The 23,377-nt window shown below is 44.6% G+C and overlaps 2 protein-coding genes across 8 annotated transcripts in view; one reads left to right on the top strand and one right to left on the bottom strand.

Annotated features, from left to right (window-relative positions):
- Positions 1 to 13,557, top strand: part of CIAO3 (cytosolic iron-sulfur assembly component 3) — a gene marked incomplete at its 5' end in the record, with an annotated part of 63,260 nt that extends 49,703 nt beyond the window's left edge. Inside the window, 4 exons of one of the 2 annotated variants that reach the window (XM_083372566.1) lie at positions 7,012 to 7,149; positions 8,005 to 8,162; positions 8,869 to 9,103; positions 11,585 to 13,557. In XM_083372566.1, coding sequence (XP_083228692.1) covers positions 7,012 to 7,149; positions 8,005 to 8,162; positions 8,869 to 9,103; position 11,585 — 532 coding nt within the window. In that variant the 3' untranslated portion in view covers positions 11,586 to 13,557. Of the gene's footprint in view, positions 1 to 7,011; positions 7,150 to 8,004; positions 8,163 to 8,868; positions 10,374 to 11,584 lie in introns of those variants that run through there. The other variant, XM_083372565.1, reaches the window with a different exon arrangement.
- LOC310646274 (hydroxyacylglutathione hydrolase, mitochondrial-like) overlaps positions 8,010 to 23,377 on the bottom strand; it is a 50,681-nt gene continuing 35,313 nt past the window's right edge. The window contains exons 3-11 of one of the 6 annotated variants that reach the window (XM_083372575.1): positions 22,756 to 22,820; positions 22,255 to 22,372; positions 20,978 to 21,086; positions 15,181 to 15,284; positions 14,371 to 14,472; positions 13,584 to 13,663; positions 11,199 to 11,357; positions 8,287 to 8,346; positions 8,010 to 8,199 (exon numbers count right to left, since the gene is read on the bottom strand). In XM_083372575.1, coding sequence (XP_083228701.1) covers positions 8,289 to 8,346; positions 11,199 to 11,357; positions 13,584 to 13,663; positions 14,371 to 14,472; positions 15,181 to 15,284; positions 20,978 to 21,086; positions 22,255 to 22,372; positions 22,756 to 22,820 — 795 coding nt within the window. In that variant the 3' untranslated portion in view covers positions 8,010 to 8,199; positions 8,287 to 8,288. Of the gene's footprint in view, positions 8,200 to 8,273; positions 8,347 to 10,569; positions 11,358 to 13,583; positions 13,664 to 14,370; positions 14,473 to 15,180; positions 15,285 to 20,977; positions 21,087 to 22,254; positions 22,373 to 22,755; positions 22,821 to 23,377 lie in introns of those variants that run through there. The other 5 variants (XM_083372576.1, XM_083372579.1, XM_083372574.1 and 2 more) reach the window with 5 other exon arrangements.

Below are 23,377 nucleotides of genomic sequence, written 5' to 3'. Positions count from 1 at the left end.
GAAAACTAGGTCAAGGGTGTGGCCTCCCTCATGAGTCGGTCCTGAAATTACTTGCGTCAGGTCCATGGCCGTCATGGAAGCCATGAAATCCCGAGCCAACTCAGATGATCCTCCCAGAGATGGTAGATTGAAGTCCCCCAAAACTATAAGTTTTGGGAACTCAACCACCAACCCAGAGAGGACATCGAGGAGCTCAGGCAGGGCTGCTGCTGCGTGACTAGGCGAAAGGTACACCAGCAGCAAGCCCAACTGCGCACCAGGGCCGCATCTCAAAAAGAGAGACTCACATCCGACTATCTGCGGAACGGTGGCCTCCCGCGGACCTAAGGTCTCCCTCATAACAACAGCCACTCCCCCACCCCTACCCTGAGCCCGAGGCCGGTGTAGCACCCGGAAACCTGGTGGGCAAAGATCAGCCAGAGGAATCTGGGCCCAACCAAGTCTCCGTGATGCAAGCCAGGTCCGCCTGCTCACACTCGACCAAGTCACGGACGAGAGGAGCTTTATTGACGACAGACCTGGCATTCAGGTACACCAGCCGGAGCTCAGGAGGCTGCACATCCTCACTCCCGGGACCTCGGGGCAGAACAAGAGGGTCGGAACGCCTCACCGCTTGCAAGTAGCGGAGAGGCCTTCCCTGAGATCGATACGGCCCTCTGTTCCTGCACCTGCTGCCATTCCCTAACGTCGTGGGAATGGGCAATCCCACGACTTGCCCTGGAGCCCCGGGGGCAACCGACCCCCGCTCCTCCCCTCCCTAATGATTAGGGAGTTATCCTGGCAATAAGAGCTGAATCTTCTTAATAGCCTATGTAATCCTACTTGTGAGTATGATAATAAAATCATATCATCAGCATAAAGCAAGCTGTTACAGTAAGTATTTAGGATCATCGGCATGTGTACCATGGTATCTTTCATCAACCCTGGCAAGTCATTGATGTATAAATTAAATAATAATGGGGCCAGGATACACCCTTGCCTTATCCCTTTATTTGTGTGAATCCTGTTAGTCAGGGCCCCATTAACCCCATACCGCACCCTCAAACAGGTACTTGTGTAAAGGGCTTTAATCAAAGCCAGGAGTCTGGGTTCTATTTTAAGAGATGTCAATTTACTCCATAGTACATCTCTATTTACCATATCAAATGCTGCTGTAAGGTCTATGAAAGCAGCAAACAGGGGACTCCTCTTATAGGCATATTTGGCAATTAGATGGTTCAAGACAAAGCAGTTATCAATAGTAGATCTGTTTTGTCTAAAACCTGCTTGTTCTTCTGTGAGGATGTTGTTTTCCTCTACCCAGATTTCAATTCTGTTCAAAAGGTACCTAGCATATATTTTTGCTACAGTGTCAATCAGGCTGATGGGCCTATAATTACTAGGATCCTTTTTATTCCTTTTTTTATATATGGGGACAACTATTGCCATCTTCCACCCGTCTGGTATATGGCAGGTGTTATTTATGTGTGTAAAAAGACCTGCTAATACAGGGCCCCACAAGTTGGGAAATTTCTTAAATAATTCTGCTGGTAAAAAATCCTCGCCTGGGGCTTTATTGCTCTTTAACCTTTTAATGATGGACTGTATCTCCTTTTCTGAGACTGGTGGCCAAGGGGGGAGAGTTCTAGGATTTACCAAATCACTGTTTAAAAATAATTTCTTTACCGGTTCGGTGGGGGCAAACAAGCACTGATAATAATTCTCCCACTCCGCAGCAGAGATTGGTATGTCAAATGCAAATCTCTGTTCCTTCAGGATACCTGCTACAGAGTGCCAAAATAATACTGAATTATGACTTCTGGCAGCCAACTCTAATTCTGACCAGATTGAAATGGCAAAACGTTTTTTCTTTAATGTTATAGTTTTTTTATATTCCCTTCTTGTGTGCAGCATCTTAGCTTGTATATGGGCAGTAGGATTCCTCTGGGCAAGCCTCATGGCTGCCTTCAATTTCTTTTTCTGTCGCTGGCAGTCAGGATCAAACCAGCGAGGTCTACCCACTTGGGCAAAAGGGAGGAGGTCAGTCCAGTTTGTCTGTTGGTAGGAAACATAGCATCTGAGATATTACTCCACCATTTTGTTAGCAGATTCTGCAGCCCCATTGGTAGCTGGATGAAAAGCAGATGATAAGCCTTGAGATGATCCAATTATGGAAATTCCTCCAAAATTTTGCTGTGAACTGCACTCCTCTATCTGAAATTTACTCACTTAGGGGCGCCATGCAGTCAGTAGATATGTTTCAGGAACAATTTAGTCAGCCGTTGTGCAGATGGGAGTCTGACATAGCTTTCCTGACATAGTTTTCTCCTGACATAGTTTCCTACATCTCGTTTTAGCCCCGGCCACCAAAATTGCCAGCAGATGAGGTGTAGAATTTTTAAATATCCGAAGTGTCCAGCCTGTTTTACATCATGGCTGTGTTTGGGAGCATTGAGACGGAGGGCTTCAGGTAGATACAATTTCCCCCCCTTGTATGTCAAACCATTCCTGCATGTTAGGGAGGTTTGATTATCTTTGAACCATTGATCGGTAAGGAGCTCTCGTTTTATCTTCTTCGCTCCCGGGTCATCAGGATTAGGGGTTCTGCGAGGTGTGAGTTGTGCTGCAGGTTGTGAACTGGGGATGATTGCCTCGTAGACCTCTTTGTGTTCGCTTTTGTTACGTGGCAATCGGGATAGCACATCAGCTAGGAAGTTTTTTCTTCCTGGTATGTACTTTAGAGTAAAATTAAAACAGTTAAAGTACTGTGCCCATTGCACTTGCTTTGGGGACAATTTGCAGGGAGTTTTTAGTGCCTCTAAATTTTTGTGATCTGTCTATACTTCAAAAGGCATCTTGCTCCCTTCTAAATAATGTTGCCAGTTTAATAGCCCCCACCTAATTGCGAAGGCCTCCTTCTCCCAGACTGTCCATCTCCTCTCGCCTTGAGTGAATTTCTTAGAGGTATAGGCACAAGGTTGTAGGAGGCCACTTTTATTCTTTTGCAGTAACACAGCTCCGACTGCCACGTCGCTGGCGTCTGCTTGAATTACGAAGGGCTCCCCTGGTAAGGGGTGCTTTAGAACCGGTTCAGCCCCAAATAGTCTTTTTTAATTCTCAAAAGCTTTCTGACAACTCATAGTCCATGCTAGTGGTTGGCCAGGTCGCGGTTTTCCACCTCGCCTGTTTTGAGTAATTCTGTAAAGGGGTAGAGCAATCTTGTCAAAAGAGGAAATTAATTGACGGTAGAAGTTGGCAAATCCTAGGAAGCTCTGGAGCTGTTTGTGAGTCTTTGAGGGCTTCCATTCAATTATAGCTTTCAGGCTGGGTCCATTTTGATGCCCTCGTTGGAAATTCTATAGCCAATTTAATCGGGTTTGGTGAAATTCACATTTTGACAATTTGACGTAAAGTTTGGCATTCAATAGTTTCTTTAACACTTCTCTGACCAGTCTTATGTCATCAGTCATATTCGTACTGTATATCAGAATGTCATCAAGATACACCAGAACCCCTTTGTATAAATGATCATGTAGGACCTCATTAATCAACTGCATAAATACGGCTGGGGGCCCCTGCAGTCCAAATGGCATGACTTTGAATTGGTAGCTTCCCAAGGGGCTGTTGAAGGCCATTTTCCACTCATCCCCCTCCTTTATTCTCATCTGGTAATATGCTTTTCTCAGGTCTAACATAATGTAGACACTCTCCTTTGCCAGGTGGGTCACGAAGTCTTTCAGGAAGTGGGAGAGGGTATTTATTTTCCACACTCACAGCATTAAGGCCCTTATAGTCTACGCAGAGATGAAGAGACAACACAGGGCCACAGTAGACTTGGCCCGTTCGATGAATCCCCTCGCTAGGTTTGTATCCACATATCGCTGCATCTCTTCCATTTCAAGAGGGGACATAGCGTACATTCTTGGTCATGGAAGTTTAGCCCCCGACAACAGTTCAATGGAACAATCATTGGGCCAGTGAGGAGGCAAGGTGTCGCATTCTTTTACACTAAATGCCTCAGTTAGGTCCTGGTACTCACTGGGGATGAGCGGCTCACCTGGTGGCTGTGAGGCAGCCATGTGCGCTCGCTCATTGGGTGGGCTAAAATTCCCTGTAACTGTTGAATCAATGGGGGGATCGGGCCCTATAGGTAGTCTCACAGTTCTCATTCCTTTCTCCCACCAGATAAATGGCCTCCATTTGTCCAACCAGGCTAATCCTAAAATCACAGTCCCAGTCATTTTTGGGGCCACTAGGAAGCGAATAAATTCCCAGTGCTCACCTATTTCTAAGCATAGGGGCTCCGTTAATTGCGTGACTAAAGTCCCTCCCATCAAGAAGCCATCGGCTTGCTCGAACCTCACAGGTTTGGAGAGCAGTTTTGCTCGTATGCCCAGTTTCATGGCAAATGGCAAGCTAATGATGCATCGGGAGCATCCAGAATCAACTAGCACCTTTAAATCTACCTGCGTACCCAATTTAGGGATTATGAGCTTGGCAGGTAGTAAAAAAGGTGGGATGTGTTGGCTCACCATCGGGTCATTATCTCCGTCGTCACTGTTGAAAGAGGGTAGAACGGGGGTGGGTCCAGCCTGAGTTCTGGCATCCTCGTGGGGGATGTGACCTGGGCAATATGTGCCTGCGTCATCTGGTTGGATTTCTCTCCCATTAGCCGCTGTGCAGGTCTCTTTCTCACTGCTGGTCCTGGTCTGTTCTGCTGTTGGGGGAAGGGTACTGGGCATTTCGCTGCTCGATGTCCCTGCTGTCCGCACCGGAAACACTTAATTGCCGGGCCTACAGGTGGCCTGGGTCTTTCAGCCATCACAGTAGCTGGAGATTTTCGTGGGGGTGATTGCCATTTGGGTTGTTTTGACCTCGACTCAACTTCAGGTAGGAGAGGCTTCTTATAGCAGGCGAGCTGAACATCTAATTTCATTGCTGCCTGGTACCATTCATGCAGCTGGTCAGGCACAGCTCGGTAGATACATGCCTGAGAAAGGTAGTTGTCTAACCCTTCTCTTAAAAGATGAATTATGGATTGCTCAGGCCATCTCTATCCGACCGGCCATCTTTCGAAACTCCTGCACGTACTCCAGGGCAGGCTAGCCAGCTAGTTTTATCTTGTGGATTTGTTCTTCCGCTTTGAGGGCAATGGATGGATCCTCAAATCTTTCCCTCAGCCCTAGGAGGAAAAGGTGGGGGTCCTCCAATTCAGGGGCTTGCTCGTTATATAAATTGTTCAACCATTCGGATGCCTCTCCCTCTAGGCTGGACGCAGTCACATTGACCATAGCACCTAGGTCCAGGTAGAGATAGGCGCAGCAATTCAAGTGAGAGCATACTTGGTTGAGGAAGAAAATCAGTTTCTCTGGGTCCCCATCGAAGGTTGCTTTGAAGGGTAGGCTCATCATTGGTTGCTGGGGCCCTCACTGCTGCTGCCCCCACTGGTCCTGCTGTATGTTCAGGGGTTGCACGTTCGGACCCTGCTGCTGCCACCCATGCTGTTGTCCTCCCACCAGCTTCTGACTCCAGGCTTCTGCACCACCCCCAGCTGTTGCAAGGCCTCTATTAGCTGTGGCAAGCTCAGAGGTTGTTGGCCTTTCACTTGTGGGGGTTCCCCAACCTCCCATTGCTGCAGAGACCCCAGGCTGGGGTCCTCTGTCTCTGTGGGTCTGGAGGGCCTGGCAGGGGACTCCTGGGGCTGGCAGGCTGTCTGGTCTGCAGACAGGATTTTCCACTCACCCAAATTCTCAGTGGCAGATGGTCTGGTAGCTCTCAACCATTCTGCTTTTGAAGACTCTGGCAGTGCAGTCTCAAGGCATCTATAATCTCCACTGGAAGGGTTCCAGCCTGACGACCAGATAGGCTCACTTAGCTGCTGAGGGTTGGAGATCTGCCCAAACTCATCTTCCCACAGCAAGCTGTCTATTACTCCCTCCTCTGAGGTTTCATCAGCAGCCAGGCTTCCTCTTCCCATGATGAAGATTCTTCCCAGAATCTTTGCCAGCTTCTGTCCCTTACTAGAGACAGCGGCAGGGGCTCAGGACTCCCCAGGATGTTTGAAAGATTCTGGCATGTTGATTAATGAGACAGATCAAAGAACACTGCATGATTTATTCCCAAAAAGTCTATAATAATGAGAACGGAGCATCGGCACTCATGGATGGGTGCCAGAATCTGAATTCTCCTCCCCTTAACACATCATATCCTACAGAATCTTCCTTCCTTAATTACACGTCATGAATCACATTCACCAATTAGTCCAACACACGGAAGTTTCACTTCCCTTTCTTATCTTCTTACAAAGTCTGGATTGAATCCCTCCCGCACTTTAGTGATTCAAAGCCAAACGGTTAAAGGAAAAGGCTGTCTTATATTGTCAGTGCAAAAATATGTCAATGTTTGCAGCATTGACATTCAACTCAATTCATGAGTATGGCCAAAGTGATCTGTCCTAATTACAACTCACAGCATCTCCCACTAATGCGACATGCTGGAGTTAAAGAACAGCCAGATTGCAAAACAATTCAGGTTTACCTCCTGTCTAGCAATGAGCATTTCAACACGTCTGCTGCCATTGTAGGAGAGGGTGAGGCTGCTGTGCTGATACCCTCTCCTGCATCCTTACATTTGACTTCGGTTTTACTAAAACACTGCTGGGCATTTGGTGGTATGTAACATTTAATGGCAACACCTAGTTAGCTTGGGATGCTGTTGAAAAGTTAAAAAAGGATTTGACCTGGTTAGCACTTATATGGAAGACTAGCAGGAAGGCCTTCAAAGGCTGGAGACTTAAATGAGAAGTGAAAAAAATATTCTGAAAGAAGGCAGAAGAAATCAGTTCCCGTTTTGTGTCCAAGAATATGTGAAGTCACTAGGGCCCTGTGGATGGTAGCCCTTAGGCAATCTTTGCTGGTCTTGGGAAAGCTAATTCCATGATTGTTGGCTAGATAGGGAAGTCAGAAAAGGAAACTACATGGATGTATTATCCATAGAGTCACCAGGAATTGAGCATTTTTTCCCCTGCTGTAGGTTTGGCAACCTTTTGGAAGAACAGCTCTTTGGCCATTCTGGAGGCGGCTCTGGGGGTTACTTGGAGCATATATTCAAATATGCAGCAAAGGAGCTCTTTGGCATTCCAGTGAAGGAGCTTCACTACAAGACCCTGAAGTAAGGAGTTTTATTTCCTTCCTAGCCCTTTTGCCCCACCCTCCCCTTGCCTTTACCCTCTTTCTGTCTCTCTCCATTCCCAGAATGGAACAGGAAAGGGGCGTTCACTCAGATCAGTCATAGTCACAAAGTCACACCCGGCCTTTGGATTTTCCTGTTCCAAATTTCGTTGGTAAAACTCTCCTAGTACACTGATTTTTCTATTCTTTTGAAGCTTCATGAAATAACTTGTGAGGTGGTTTGTCAAGATTGGGCTTTTTTTACCTAGCGAGTCTATAACCTGAATAATGTCAGGGGGCTCTGCAGTTGTTGTTTAAATAAAGGACCCACCTCCCTCAAGCCTAGGAGGCCTTCTCTCTATTACCAGTGCTCTTTCCATCACTGCTCAGACCACTGGGGCTATCACCCCTTCTGTATAAAGTACCTCTTCCCCCCCCTCCCCCAAACCCTTAGATTGAATAGCTGCTACCTGTAAGTGCTTGAATCTTGCTAGTGCAGTCCCATAGTTACTGAGCCAGTAGTTGCTCAGTTATGCAAGTGGCAAGAAAGTCTTTCTCTCCTCCAGCCATTTTCCCTTTGGAGGATACTCCAATGATGGTATCTTCTTGGATGAGAAGCAAAATGTCTTCAAGGAAAAACAAAGAAAGTCATTGCCTTTTTTGGGGGGGAAAAGCACCGTTGGCATAACCATGACCTGGATGACTGAGAATCTCTATAGACTTTGGAGGATACATATCTTGCTTCTCCCCAATCCGTAGTGCTGCTAAAGCCCAACTTGCTTTCTCCTCATGAGCCTGGAGGAAAAGCAACTACTTGGCTGTCATCCCCTATGCCCTTTCATGTTCCTCCATTCAGAAACAAGGATTTTCAAGAGGTGACGCTGGAGAAGGATGGCCAGACTCTCCTGCACTTTGCCCTGGCATACGGGTTTCGGAACATCCAAAACTTTGTGCAGAAACTGAAACGTGGAAAGTTGCCCTACCACTATGTTGAGGTGATGGCTTGTCCTTCAGGTGAGGATGGTGGCTACAGGTTTGCTGTGGCAGATTGCTGGAAGGGAAGAGACAGATGCCTGATATGGTGATCTAGAATTCTCTGGGACCATTTCAGGAATTCTTTTAAGGGAGTAAACAGTACCTTCATAGTGAGGGCTTCATAGGTGCCATCGTGGTCTGCAGCATTTCCCTTGCATCATCCCTAAATGATGCAAAACAAAATGTAGGCTACTCACCTGTGTTTTGTTTCCAAGAATTCCTTTGGTTTACAAATAGGCCTTGGAAACTTACTTAGAAAATGAAATTGATGGACATTGGCAATTTAGGGCTTGGTTTAAATCATGGGTGTCAAACCTGTGACATCACGTGACATGTCACAACGTATTGCAACTTTTTCCCCATTGCCAGCAATGGGGTGGACATGATTTTGGCATGATGCATCCAGCCCACGGGCCGGCAGTTTGACACCCCTGGTTTGGATGGTTACCTCCCCATCAACCCAGATAAGTAGGGATCATAGGGAGCGTCCTACATAGCCACATTTTGTGAGGTAGTTCCTCCCCACCTCTTTTGCACTGCATACCTAGAACGTTTATTTCCAACTTAATGACACACTGCCAAAAGTCCAACTTCCTCCAGCCCTTCCCTCGAGTTAGCAACTCCCAATTTAAGCCAAATGTGCCTTCGCTTTTCTTGCCTTCAGCTGTGAACCCTTATTTTCCAGGGTGCTTAAATGGAGGGGGGCAGATCAGAGCAGAGGGAGAATCCAGCAAGGATCTGCTCCATCGTGTGGAGAGACTGTATGAAATGGTCCAGCCAGAAGACCCTGAGATGAACAAAACCATCAGGGACCTCTATGAGCAGTGGCTCGGTGGTCCCACTTCTGAACAGGCTCAAACTCACCTCCATACACAATACCATGCTGTGGAGAAAGCCAGTACAGGCTTTAATATTAAGTGGTAAATTTGCTCAGCTCGTGTAATCTAGTACAGGGATCCCCTGTAGTAGCCTGTGACCTATTTGCAGTCGGGCCACACACACACACACACACACACACACACACACACACACACAAACACACCGATTGACTCGCACGAGCAGCAGGCACACACATGTGCACAGTTCACAGTCAAACTTTGTGTGCATGCCGGCCCATCACTTAGGTGGCCCGGTTCCCCTTTCCCCAGCTGGGCTGCCAAGTTGCAAAGGTTGGAGACCGCTGATCTAATGGATCCCTTATTGCTGCAGATGAAGGTGAAAGTTTCATTTATAAGCAAATAGTCCTATCAAAGATTTATATTTGAAGTTTTAAAAATGTAAGGTGAAGAATTGGCTTCACAATAGACAATAGTGCTTTCCACTGGATTTCTCGTCTCACCAGATTTTTGAGGCAGAAAACGACTGTTGTTAGTTTACTCTTTCTACAGCTTCACTTTTTTTTCTACTCCCACAGAAAGTTAGAATTTATGAAAGGAGCTTTTCTGAATAATTGCACGAAAGCAAAATGAACCAGGCTAAATTCGGCATTTAGAAGGAACCAAAATAAAAAAAATATGTAAATGGTTTGGATGTCTATAGAGGAAAAATAATCCTGAAACTCCTCATAATGAATCTGGATCGGTGAGGCTGTTGAGTAGCAGCACCAATCCAGGTCTCTCCAGTCCTGTGGCACAAAATGGAGCATTTGCAGACTAACCTGTCCTAGTCCACGTGCAACATGAGAGGACAGAAACACAACTCCCGCCCTGTGTATCGCAAAGGCTGTGTATATGAACAGTCACAACCATCAATAAAAGAGATTGAAAAGAGAACATAGAATCAGGTTTCCATGTTGTCTCATTTCTATGAGGGCTGCTCAAAATTTGCCTACCATGTGGGTGAGAGGCTTTTGTATCAGTATAACTGTGCATCTGCCTGGGTGCTGGAGCAGCAGGCACAATGTACTACTTTTCCAAATATCCCAAGTGAGAAAGATGCAGTACAGTGGAATTGTTGCACTGTTTCAGCCTGCCCAACTTTAACTGGGGAGCAAACATCCTCAACTAAGGGAATTTTAGACCCTACAAGAACGAAAGGGAGAACAGGAAGATCTAAAAAGTTCTTCCATCTGAAAGTGAAGGCAATTCAGGTTTGCTGGTTTGGAGATGCATTGTGCAATCTGCTCTTACAGGATTCTCTTGACTTATTATTTTTACGTGCATTAGCATGCTTCCTATCCTCCCCGTTTTAGATTGCTTACATTTGCCTTTGGAGATAAACCTGAATTAGCCTATTCTCACCTGTTAAGGAAAAAAAAGTAGACACATTAAAATACCTTCTCATTTCTACAAAGTATTGAATTGAGGGATTTGGGCTGAGGGATTTGGGCTGCAGGATGTGCAGAAGACAACAAATCTGCCTTACTCAGCTGCTTAATTACAGCAGGCTTTTTCTTTCCACCCCACCCAACTGGTTCATTTTGAGAAGGCTTCTGGCCAGGATGGTGCAGCTTCGGCCTGCCCCGGAGCCTCATGCTCAAAGCTATCCTCAGCCATGGAAGGGAATGAGGGGTCTTGGGGTCAGTCTCACCAATTGTCTCAATGATTCATTCTTAATCATCAGACAGGGCTATGGAGGGAAAATTTGGAGGAACGAATGGTATGCATGCTTGGTTTGAGCACCTGAAGGAAAGGTTGGATTTAAACCTCAAGAATTTTTTTAAAAAAACTTTAATTAAAAGTCAACAAATAGCTGTCATTCAATTCATAGTAAATTGGGAGGCAGGCAACAATGTATTTCCCTCCTTCGTTTTGCATGGCTCCATGGCGCCTGCCTTCTACACAAAATTAAGGGGTTACTTCAGTGCTCATCATCATATTTTCAGTAAAAACTGGAACTAAAGGATGCCGTTTTCCTCCTTTGTGAAATGGGGAAAGGCAACGTTGCCTTGCCAAGCATCTGCAGCATTTGATACCCTTGCAATGTGTGTTCAACTTTTTCTAAGGGCACGGGGAGGAGGGAGTGAGCCCTTCATCAACAGAACCTGTATCCTCACTACTGCAGGAAGGGGTTCACTTTTGCAGGAGTGGATCAAAAAGCCCCCATTCAAATGCCAGCATAGCCTGAGGATTGAGCTGCTCTTTGGGTTTCCGGAGAGACTCTTTGGCCTTGCAAAGAGCAGCGAAGACCTCGACAGGAGCAGACTTGCCCGTGAACTTCTGGATTGGTTCTTCCCTAGAATAGCAAATGGCCCACTTAGCAAACTCAAGAGATAGGTTTCCGCCAAAACTTCAGATGTATCACACTACACAGATGTACAGGGGGGAGCAAGGAGCTGGAGGCCTTTTTGCAAAAACCAACTGGTTCCCCAGCAGGGATAGGAGGTGCCAGAATTGTCCTTAGAATCTGAATGCAACCATCACCATCTTGAATTATAATTGGTTTCATGGTCTGTTTTGCAGAGCAGGGGTGTTTCTGGTGGCTGCGGTGGCACAGTGGTTAGAATGCAACATTGCAGGCTAACTGCTCACTGCCAGGAGTTCGATCCTGACCCACTCAAGATTGACTCAGCCTTCTGTCCTTCCGAGGTCGGTAAAATGAGGACCCATATGGTTTGGGGTAATATGATGACTCTGTAAATCACTTAGAGAAGGCTGCAAAGCACTATGAATCAGTAGATAAGTGTGTGATTGAAGCTCTTTCCTTTTTTACGCTTAAACACAAAAGGGACAGGGCTTCAATCACATGATCAAGTCCAGAACTGTGATCTCTCTGATGCTGTCGTTGCAAATATCCTGGAATAAACCACAAAGGCTGATTCTGGCATGAAGCTTTGCTGTAATGAGGTTAGTTTATCTTGCCTTAGCTCGATCAATAATCCAGCGAGTGGCCAATGGCCAATCTCATTGCCTACCTATCCCTGATTGTCATAGGTACCCAGCATCTTTTCTCAAGATTGTGCTATAGCTGTGGAGTGTTTCTCTATGATCCCAGAGAAGATGCATAAGATGAGCACTCTGTGGCCCCACTTTGTGCTTCTAAATCCAAGATGCTGCATATTTTAATTCAAGATGAAAGTAAGCCTTGGCTGGGTTTACACAAAACAGTAAAACTATTGTGAGAACCCAACTCTTTGGCATCTTGTTAGAACATGTTCCACCCTACTGAAATCTAAAGGGATAATTTGTGTTTGGTATACAGTGTTTTGTGTGAACCCAGATAAAACAGACCCTTACAGCCTGAGGGACAGGATTCAGAAGTTGGATGATCTGGGGAAACCCAAGTTCAGATCCACTCCGGATGTGCTCTGCTTATCTCTGAAGTGCAGCAACACCCAGAAGCCCACTCTCAGCCATGAAAGTTGGGCTAGTCTCTTAGCCCACCAATCTCACGGGTGGCTGGGGTGAGTGGTGGGCGCTAAACACATGGCCCTGATGTCAACGCTGCTAACATCAGATGTTCTTGCTTTGACAATATATAAAGATGCAGCCATTTTCCCCGTAACTTGTGTGTTGCTTTTAGAGTTAGAATTAGATGATACTGGGGGGAAGGAAGAAGAATGCGTATGGGAATTAGACATAACAACATCATAGTAGAGTGTTCTTCAAGGTTGATGGAAAAAAGAGATGACAAGAAATGGCAGTTGGAGAACTGGAGGGAAGGTGTCGGAATCCATTTATATTTCATTTCTAACTCCCTATCTGTGCAAAACCCAAATCTCACCCCCTTACTGGATTCTGCCATTCCCCAGGAGGGGAAGAGAAGGCAGGATGTTAATTGACCATCTTTATCCCTTAGATGCAAGGTTTGTGTAGTCAGCCTGCCTGGAGGCCATCACAAAAGACCAGGGAAGAAACCCTTTGAACTAAGAACAACAAAGAAAGGGGGGGGGGGAACTCTAGTTTGTATCTCCAACAGGAATGTGAAGGGGAGGAAGTAATAATGTTGCAAATGATACTGGGGCTCTCCTTTCCCACAAGGAGTTTGACACCTGAAACTTGACTGATCCGGTACTGACCAAATGGACTGAGGGGAGGGGTTATTACTCCGGGACACTTTAAAAGTATCGATCTGTGAGACAGTTTCCAGATCCTGTCTAGATTATCCACTGTCAACCATGTTTTAGTAAAAGTTCCTGTTTGGACAATCCTGTCCCCAAGAGTTCTTTCCTAAGGTGTGGATTGGGGTGGGTTCTGACATGGAGAATGTGATTTATGACTGTTAACTAGTATCAAAGCACAATTCCCTCTATGTGTTTAGGGGAGGGGAATTCAGATTTTGGCTTTGATCATGTATGTGACGATGGCATGCTACTCAAATAAAGATTCTTTAAGGTAAACAATGCCTCAAAGTTCTTTGAAGGGTTTCATCTGTTGGAACCATGACACCTGAGTTCCTGGAGGAAAGCTGGGACAGAAACCAAAGAAAAAATGCCCCCCCACTAAAGAAAGGTGGGCTCACAAGATGCGAAGAAACGGGTTGTAGAGGAACTCCTCAGCCAAAGTAGAAGGCACTGTTGGAAGGTCTTCATCTTCTCGGAGCTGTGAAAGAATAAATCAATGATTTAATTTAATTCAGAATAAAGCTGGAAGGAACCTTAGAGGTCTTCTAGTCCAACCCCTTGCACAAGAAGGGGACCCTATACCATTTGGGACAAATGGTTGTCCAGTCTATTCTTAAAAGCCCCCAGTGCTGGAGCCCCCACAACTTCTGAAGGCAAGCCATTCTACTGGTTAATTGTCCTCACAGTTAGGAAGTTTCTCCTTAATTATTAAAAAAATAATGAGACCATTTCCACATCCTTGTGGTTAACCCTGAGGATCACAAAGGGCTTAGGAGATGAGTAGACCTGCTCTTGCCTCTGACTTAGCAAACTGGGGTATTTCCAAATACTTTAGATTTTTTAATAAAAAAACCAAACAATGGGAGCATAAAAGGATTTCAACCATCCAGAATTAAGTTTTTTTTACCACTTACCCCCACAAACACCACTGCCAGCAATCAAGATTTGTATTCCATTGTTCAGTAGTTTAGAATGATAGCTTCTGCCACCAATGTTGGCTTATACCAGAAGCCATGATTTAAACAATCCAGAGTCTAGCAGGATTTTTGAAGCAATCACTAAGCTTAATTAGAGACTGAGGTTACTGGTCATAATTCTGATTTTTTTTTTATAAAGGGTCAACTTTCCATCTTGTTCTCATTTTGGAAAGATGAAAAAGTGGGAGAACAGTATAGAACCACTCACTTTAGCCCAAATGAGCTTTTCTTTCACAAATTCATTCTCTGGTTCTACCTTTAAGGCAAACTTCAAATTCTGGGTTGTGTACTCATGTCCACAGAAGATTTTCTGAAAAGGAATTTTTTTTCTTCAGGCTACCACGTTAGGAGTAATTCACCTTGGAATCCTTCCATCCCCAAACCTCTTTGCTGTGATTGCCAAGGTCCCAAGTGACATTTTTCAAAAACTAAAAATGTGGTTGCTCACACTTTTGAGGAAGTGAAAACACAAAAAAATGAAGTGATTCATAAAATACAGCTAATTTTTTAAAATTAAGAATTGACCCTCTTCCAGATCATGGTTGTCCCAAAGGTGCTTTTTCAGGAGGTAACTGGACTTCCTTGTTTTTCTTTGAAGACATTTCTGAACCATTTGCACTTCAGTTTGAGATGCAGACAACGCAGACTCATGCCCAACAGCCTGCGCCTGTCTTCAACAGGGAAGGGACCCAGGGCAGAAAACATCCTGCAGCCAAGAAGGCTCCACACCCATTTGCAGCACTCAGGTGACCCTGAGGACACAGAAAATCTCCAAGTGGCCTCAACGACTCTAAAAGGATGCAAACGACCAGCTGTCTGCAAGGAGTATAAATCCTTCCACTCCCCATCATCCAGTCAGAGCTGAAAAAGCTTCATCTTCAAAGAAAAACAAGAAAGTCCAGTTGCCTCGTGACAAAAGCACCTTGGGGACCTCAAGTGGGAACCACAACAGGGCAGGGCTCTTTCCTCGGATTTGGGACCTGGCACATCAGCAGCGTTAGAAGCAACTCAAACCTACAGTTTCCTTTGGCAACCCGCCCAGAACCTCCATCAGGCTCTTGAGCAGCTGTTCAGCTGTGCATTCCAGGAGTCTCCCACAACCACCGACAAATAAGGTGTCGCCTAAGAACAAAGGAAAAATGTACAGTCAAGCCAGAAACCCCACCCCCCAATTCCCTCCCTCCAACAACTTAGTCATTTGCAGGTTGTTAACTCAAGAAGCATCAGCAAGGTAATTAAAACACCCTCCCAGCAACCGTGTGTCATATTGCATTATATTACAACAGACTACTGAAAGTTACAACAGCACTGAAAAAAGTGACTTATGACCCTTTTTCACACTTATGGCCGTTGCAGCATCCCCAGGGTCACGTAATTTACATTCAAATGCCTGGTAACCGACGCATATTTATGACAGTTGCAGTGCCTTGGGGTCACATGATCTTTTGCGACCTTCTTACAAGCAAAGTCAGCGGGGGAACCCAATTCACTTCAACAACCGTGTTACTAATTTAACTCCAGTGATTCGCTTAACAAATGGGGCAAGAAAAGTAAAATGGGGCAAAACAATATGTTTCAATTAGAAACAGAAATTCTGGGCTCAATTGTGTTCGTACGTTGAGGACTGTCTGTATTTACTCATTTGTCCAATTATCCCGCCTTTTCAACGATTGCTCAGGTGTTTCCTTCATTTTATCGCCACTATAACCATCCAATGTGACAGGCTGACCGAGAGGGATTGGTCCCACATTCATTCAACAAGTTTCCAGGACTGAAGATGGACTTCACACAGGCTTCCCAGATTCAGACCAACAACTTCACTACTATATTGATTCTGATTCACACATCAACGTGAACAGCTCTTTGTCCTTTTTCCCTGCCCAGCTCCAATTATTGGAAACTGAGAATTAAAGATGTCTGTTTTTTCAAGAGCAAAATGTGTCCTACATTATTTTTTCTCCTCCAATTTTATTCCCATGGCAACCTATCATCTACTTGGGCTTGTGGCCTTCACTTTGTAGCTCTCTCAAGCTACAAGCCTTCACCCACCACTTTAAACGTACCTTGCTTTATGTATAAATTGAGACATTCTGAGCTGTTCATAAACTAGGATTAAAATAAGCCAGGGTTTAGCCACTAAGGGTAACATGAAGTGCAAAAATCTTCAACCTAACCCTTCTTGTGCGATGACTTTGCCCCACAATGGCCCAATGCTTCAGTGTGGTTTTCAGAACTACCACCCTGCTACAGCCATGCTTCGCCAGATGCCAGCCTGCCATAGGCAATGTGGGGAGGGAGGCCGAGATAAGGGGGAATTGAAACTACTCTTCGTGCTGTCCCATGAAAGCTGCCGCTGGCAGTTCCAAGTTCATGCAGTGGAATGTGATGCCATCCAGCCTCCCAAGCCAGGGATTGTTAATAAAACAATTTGAATGTAATTGGACAGCCACAAGATAACTGGGGGAAAAGTGGGGAGAAGGGAGAAGTTTACCAGATGCTTTGGGCATGGAACTTCAAATCCAGCTTTGCTTCACTGTAACCACTTGGCTTTAGTAAAGTGCACTTTCATTAACAAATGGATTCAAGTCGGACTTCCGGTGGCGGCGCGGCGCCGGAGACAGCCTTTTCGGGCTGCCCGCGGCTCAGCTGTGTTGTTTTCACCCGAAACAGCGCCGATCAGCTGTTCGGGTGAATTTGAAGCCCCCTCCCCGGGAGAAGAGGAGGGGGTGAGGCCCCAGGTAGGGGTTGAGTTCTCCGGGGCCGCCTGAGCTTAAAGCTTGGGCGGCTGAAGGATTGAACTCCCCCGTAGCCTGGGTTGCTCCCAGCTGTTCAGCGTCTCTGCTCCGGAATTCTTGGAGCACAGCCAGGCGTTTGCGACCACCCCTGCCAGAAGGAAAGACCCTGGAATAAAAGGAGCAGGCAGAGCGGTACAGGAGGAAAAGGTGAAGAGGACTTTTATTTTTACTCTCGAGCTTAATGGACTTTTTAAACTTAAAGTGAAAGTGCGTAACAAGTGAAAGTAAAAAGATGGCGGCTAAACCTCCCTCAAAAACTCTTCGGAGTGCTGGAACTTCCCCGGTGCAACAGACATCGTTGCAAGCCTTGCTTCCTCCTGCTGCATTGACATCGAAGGATTTACAAGATGCTCTTGAAAAACATGCCCAGGTAATTTTAGAAACACTGGGTGATAAATTGGCAAAGGTGGAGGAGAAATTGGAGAAAATGGAGGAGGGGATAGAAGAGAGGATGGAAGAGAAATTTAGTGCGATGAGGGTAGACATTTTGTCTACAGTGGAAAGTGTGGCTGAATGTGTGCAAGGTTTGGAAGAAAAAGTGGAAGATTTGACTCAAAAAAATGCTGTACTAGAAGTAAAGGTATTGGAGAATGAAGATTTAAGAGATAAAATGGACAGAGAACTGAGTCTTGTTCAGTTTTATCAGATGCAGTATGCTGTTAGAATCAGAGGCTTAAAAGAAAATATTAAAGAAGACCTAAAGCAGCTGATTTCTGAAGCTCTGGAAGCAGTATTGGGTCAGCCAGCATCTGAAATAAAGGGATGCATGGATAAAGCTTTTCGTGTAAATTCATGGATTGCTAGACAGAGGAAGCTACCTAGAGATGTGGTGGTTTATTTTGCAAAGAGAGAAACTAGAGATGAAGTTATTCAAGCCGCCTATGATACTAAAGTAGTGGTTGCTGACCAAGAAGTTTTGGTTTTAAAGGAAATTCCTCCAAAGATTTTAAGGAGAAGAAAGGACTTTGCATTTCTTGTGCAGGAACTTAAGCAACGTGATATAAGGTTCAGATGGGAGATTCCAGTTGGGCTGGTGGCGATGCATGAAGGTAAAAGATACCGTCTGGTTACTGTGACACAGGCGCATGATTTCTACAATAATGTTTTAAAAGCAACCCCATTATCACTTCTGGAAGCGGCAAAGGGATCTGGAGAAGGAAAACTTCAAGAGGCTGAAGATGGACAGACAGAGGAGAATGGTGCTGGAGGGGATCAAACTACAACTTCGTTGGCTGATGTTGTAAGAAGCATGTAATATTGAGAAGGGTACAAGGCAAGGGTGCCCGTTATCGCCTTTGTTATTTGTGTTAACATTGGAGATATTATTGGTAAAAATACGAAACTCGGAAAGAATTAAGGGTATACAGATTAGAGATCAGGATTATAGATTGAGAGCGTTCGCAGACGATCTGGTTGTTACAGTGACCCAGCCGGAGAGCTCTGTTGTGGACCTGATGGAGATAATAATGCAATATGGGAAGGTTTCTGGATTTAAAGTTAATGTACAAAAAACTAAAATTTTGGTTAAAAACATGACAGCATCGCAAAAGGCCCTTTTAGAAGGGTTAACTGGATTTGAGATTGTCAAAAGGGTCAAATATTTGGGGGTGCTTTTGTCGCCCTCTAATACAAAACTATATAAAAATAATTATGAAAAATTATGGGGAAAAATCCAAAAAGAAATGGAGAGTTGGGAAAAACTGCAATTGTCTTTGTTGGGGCGAATCGCAGCAGTAAAAATGAATGTCCTGCCTAAATTTTTATTTTTATTTCAAATGATACCGGTTCTTAAGAAAGATTCTAATCTGGAGGAATGGCAGAGAGGTATCAATAAATTTGTTTGGGCAGGGAAAAGGCCTCGAGTTAAACTTAAGATTATGCAGGATACTCGTGAAAGAGGTGGTCTTAAAATGCCTAATCTTAAATTATATTATGAAGCTGCTGCGTTAGCAGGTATAAGTGATTGGATTAATTTGACACAAGAGAGATTATTAAATCTTGAGGGTCATGATCTGCTGTTTGGCTGGCATGCATATTTGTTGTATAATAAGAAGGTAGATAATGTGTTTAGAATGCATATTTTATGACAGGCATTGCTGAGAGTTTGGAAGAAGTATAGACATAAGTTAGACTGTAAGATACCATTGTGGGCAATTCCAAAACACGCAATAGAAAATATAAATGTTGGTTTTAAACATGATGTGACTACGTATAAAGAGATTTTAAGCTTGGAAAGAAATGTCTGGAGTCTGAAACCATACAGCCTCTTGCGAGATGAGGAGATTGTTCAAACTTGGTTTCAATATATTCAGCTACGGGCCAGGTGGAAAGAAGATCAGAAAACTGGCTTTACAATGACTGATGAAAATCTGATAAAGCAAATTAGAAATCAGGGACCAGCACATATTAAACGGATATATCTTGCATTGATAGAGATTGACTCAGAAACAGAACTTGTTAAGGACTGTATGATAAAATGGGCCCAAAACATTCAAGAAGTTATTACAATGGATACGTGGGAAAAGATTTGGGTGAGGAACGTAAAATTTACACAAGCTCAAAATTTAAGAGAACTTTTATAAAATGTTTTATAGATGGCATCTAGATCCTAAAAAGCTTGCAAGTATGTATCCGAATTATCAGCCAAAATGTTGGAGGTGTGGTGATGAAGATGCAACATATTTTCATGTATGGTGGACTTGTAAAAAGGTTAAGGCCTTCTGGATAAAAATTTGGTGGAATATACAGAAGATTTTCAAGCAAAGGATAAAGTTTTGTCCGCAACTTTTTTTGTTGGGAATAATTACAGATGCTACGGTTGTGGACACTAAGTTGATGTTGAATTTAATTACGGCAGCAAGACTCTTAATAGGTCAGTATTGGAAGAAAGAGGAACTGCCGACCATAGAAGAATGGACTTTAAAGGTTTCTGACCTGGCAGAGATGGCAAAGATTTCGGCTTATTTGAAAGATCACTCGCAAGAACGTTATATTATGGAATGGAGAAAATGGATTGAGTATATCCAGAACAAATATAGGACTAAAAAGTTTCATGTAGCATTTGAATAAGTCTTCCTTTTCCTTTTCTTTTTTTCCCTTTTTTTCTCTATATATATTTAATATTATTAGTGTTTGTATTATCCTATATAAGCCAGAGAGTGATAGATTTTAGAGTTTATGGTTGTTAGTATATGGTTGTTTATGATTGTTTTTTTTCTATACCTTGTACTTAGCTCTGGGAAGTCGGGGGGGGGAGGGGGGAGGGGGAGAGGGGTAGGGAGGGAGGGAGGGGGGAGGGGAGGGGGGACTGTTAAAGATAAAATGTATGTTAAAACTTTTCAATAAAAAAAACAAATGGATTCAAGTCTTTTTTTTCTAACTGACCAAGCTGAGACAGTTGACCGTGATTATTACAAAGGTCTACATCGATTAATAGCCCTTCCATCTGCTATTTCTTGGGCAAAGATCTTCCAATCTAAAGAGCCCAGCTGCAAGAGCTGATGGGATTACCATGCAAACGGAAGGAGTAGATGGGCATATGGTCAGTCCAAAATGGCAGCTTTTCCCACTAAAATTCTGATGATGATTTAACTTAGTGTTCAAGTTAAAAGCTTATTATTATGTGAATAGATGATCAATCAGCCCAGTTTTGTGCAAAGTAAATGCTTTACTGATAAGCAATGGTTCTTTTCCTTGACACACTGTTGCTTTCAGTTAAGGATGCTGGGAAATAGGCGATGCAAAGAAACACAAAAGGGCTGGAACTATTCACACAACATGCTTCTTAGATCATTTATATAAACAGCAGATGCATTCTGCTAAGCTTGGTAACCTAATCTTGTTGACATTATTAATTTGGGCACCTTGCCATGTTGCATGTACCCTATTGTATGAACCTAGAAAGCTTGTTAACCCCAAACTGTTTCAACAGCTTTGTGCGTATAAGCAATTTCCACATTTCCTAGGCTCCAGGATGTCATCAACTGGGACTATAACTGCCACTCATTTCTCAGGACTGACCTGTGAAAGCTGCAGGAGCGTTCAGAGAATCGTTTTCCCACATGAAGTAGCAGACGTGTCCGGTGGTGTGGCCTGGCGTGAGAAGGCACCGCACATTGATGCTGCCAAACTGTCCAAAAGAAAGGAGGATGGTTTCTATGTCAAAGCCCAAGACAGCTGCCAACCATGCTTGAAAAAGTTCCAATTCTCGTACACTTTTTTTTTAATCCCATTTATATCCTGCCCTTCTCCGAAGACTCAGGGCGGCTTACAATTTAAGCACAAACCAATGTGCTTAGCAATGTGCTGAGTTCCCACAACATTCCAGATGAGGCCAAACTACAGTGGGCTCATTTGTGGTTCTGTGGCCGATGGGAAGGCAGCCTTTGTCTTAGCGAGTGGTGTGACCAAATCGGTCCTGTTCAATAGTGGCAAATATCTGTAGCTCAGGTGTGGGATGAGGGTGGAGGTCCATTCTCCAAGCTTGTGGGTTTGTTTCTGAACGTTTCACCACCAGGCTGGGTAACGTCTTCAGCAGAATTTAGGGGTTGTCAGTGCTCTTCTGATTATAAGGGCTTTGTGTGGTCAGTTGATCTTGTGATGGGGAAGTCACCTCCCAATGATCCACACCTGACTTGACCTCCCCATCACAAGACTCTAATCTGATGTGACCCACACCTGATGTGACCTCCCCATCACAAGACCTACTGATCACATTAAGTTCTTATAAGCAGAAGAATGTGGATACTGACATCCCCTTAATTCGCTGAAGATATTACCTAGTCTGGTAACAAAACATTCGGAAACCAGCCCATGAGCTCGGAGAACGACTCTCCACCCTCAAACATCAATTACCCTCCAAGGTGATGGTGGAGGAAAATACCCTGCAGAGAAGTCAAGTCACGAGGAAAGCCAAGCAGCCGCCAGCAGCACAACAGGCTAAGCATGGACCCATTGTCACAAAGGGCCAGCAAAAGGTGGACAGGAAAAGGCCAGGAGGTTGCAAACTTCAAGTGCACCCTAAAGGCCTACCCCTGCCAATTGCTGAAAAGAGTCAACAGAGAGTGAGCCGAAGGAGATACGCTAACCCTAACACATGAAGGAAAGTGCAAAGAGTGTGCATTGCATTATCTGGGCATGTGCTGGGAGGGGGGGAGAACAAATCAATTTGTGTCATGGGTGTAATGGTGTCACATACAAATGAAATCCCTGTGGGTAGTTTTAGATTTCTCTGTAATTCAGCCATACTATGATACCACAATAATACTGAAGAAAGGAGTGATCCGTCCCACGCTTACCTTTAATTCCTCCTCATGAGTCACCCGGTGTGTCAGAGCTCCCACCCGTTCGTCTCCACCATATACCTCCAGGCTGGGGTAAAGTTTGGCCAGTTCTTCATTGTCTCTTGCATGATCCCTTGGGAAAGAGGAGGAAGAGGAAATAGCTTTTTTCTCCAAATGTCCAGCTTGGAGGAGAGACAAGAGGTTTGTCAAAAAGAAAGAAGAATTTTTCTAGTTTTTCAAAAAGTTTCCAGCCCATTTGCATGCAGAGGTCTCTGATCTTTTTGTTCCCAATTTTAAAAAATTTGAAAATTATTCTTCAATAATTTCTCCAGAATTGGGCTACCTCTTAACTACTGAAAAATTCCTCAGGGAAGGCCACCTCCCCTTGGACTTGAAGGGAGGCTGCAGCTGTTTTGTTTGGGCCCCACAAATTCAGCCCACCTTGAACCTGAAGGAGGAAGGCTGTGGTTCTCTTCTCCCAAACAACCAGGGCAAGAGCCACACAAACACACTTACCAGTGGTGATGGGTAGTCAGAATGGCTTTTAGAATAAGGTCCTCTCTTCGGATGATCTCCAGGAGCTAGGGGGGTGGAAAAAACCCACAAAGAGCATAGTGCACATAGATTTATTCCAAAAGATTTTTTTTAAGTCCTTAAATTTGTATTCATGAGCTGTAGTGGCGCAATAATGAGAATGCAGTATTGCAAGCTAATTCTGCTGACTGCAAGCAATCCAATCCTGATGGGGCTTAAGGTTGACTCGCCCTTCCGTCCTTCTGTGGCTGGTAAAATGAGGACCCAGATTGTTGGGGGACACATTCCCACTCTGTAAACCGCCTAGAGCAGGGGTCAGCAACCTTAAACACTCAAAGAGCCACTTGGACCGGTTTCCCAGAGGAAAAAAAACACTGGGAGCTGCAAAATGTGCACGCACGCAAGGGGGAGGGAGAACTTGATTGAAGAGTTTAATTAAAAAGAAATAGAGGCTGATGTGCATGGGTTCTTTGTCTCTCCCTCTTTCTCTCCCTCCCTCTCTCTCCCCCCCTTTCTGTCCCTCTCTCCAATCTTCTGCTCACCTGGCAAGCTGGCTTCACATTCTCATTGGGCTGGCTCTCCTGCCCTGCTTTCTGCTGTTTCC

The sequence above is a fragment of the Vipera ursinii genome (assembly GCF_947247035.1).
Source record: "Vipera ursinii genome assembly, chromosome: 13".
NCBI lineage: Eukaryota > Metazoa > Chordata > Lepidosauria > Squamata > Viperidae > Vipera > Vipera ursinii.
This window is presented reverse-complemented; position numbering and strand designations above follow the sequence as displayed.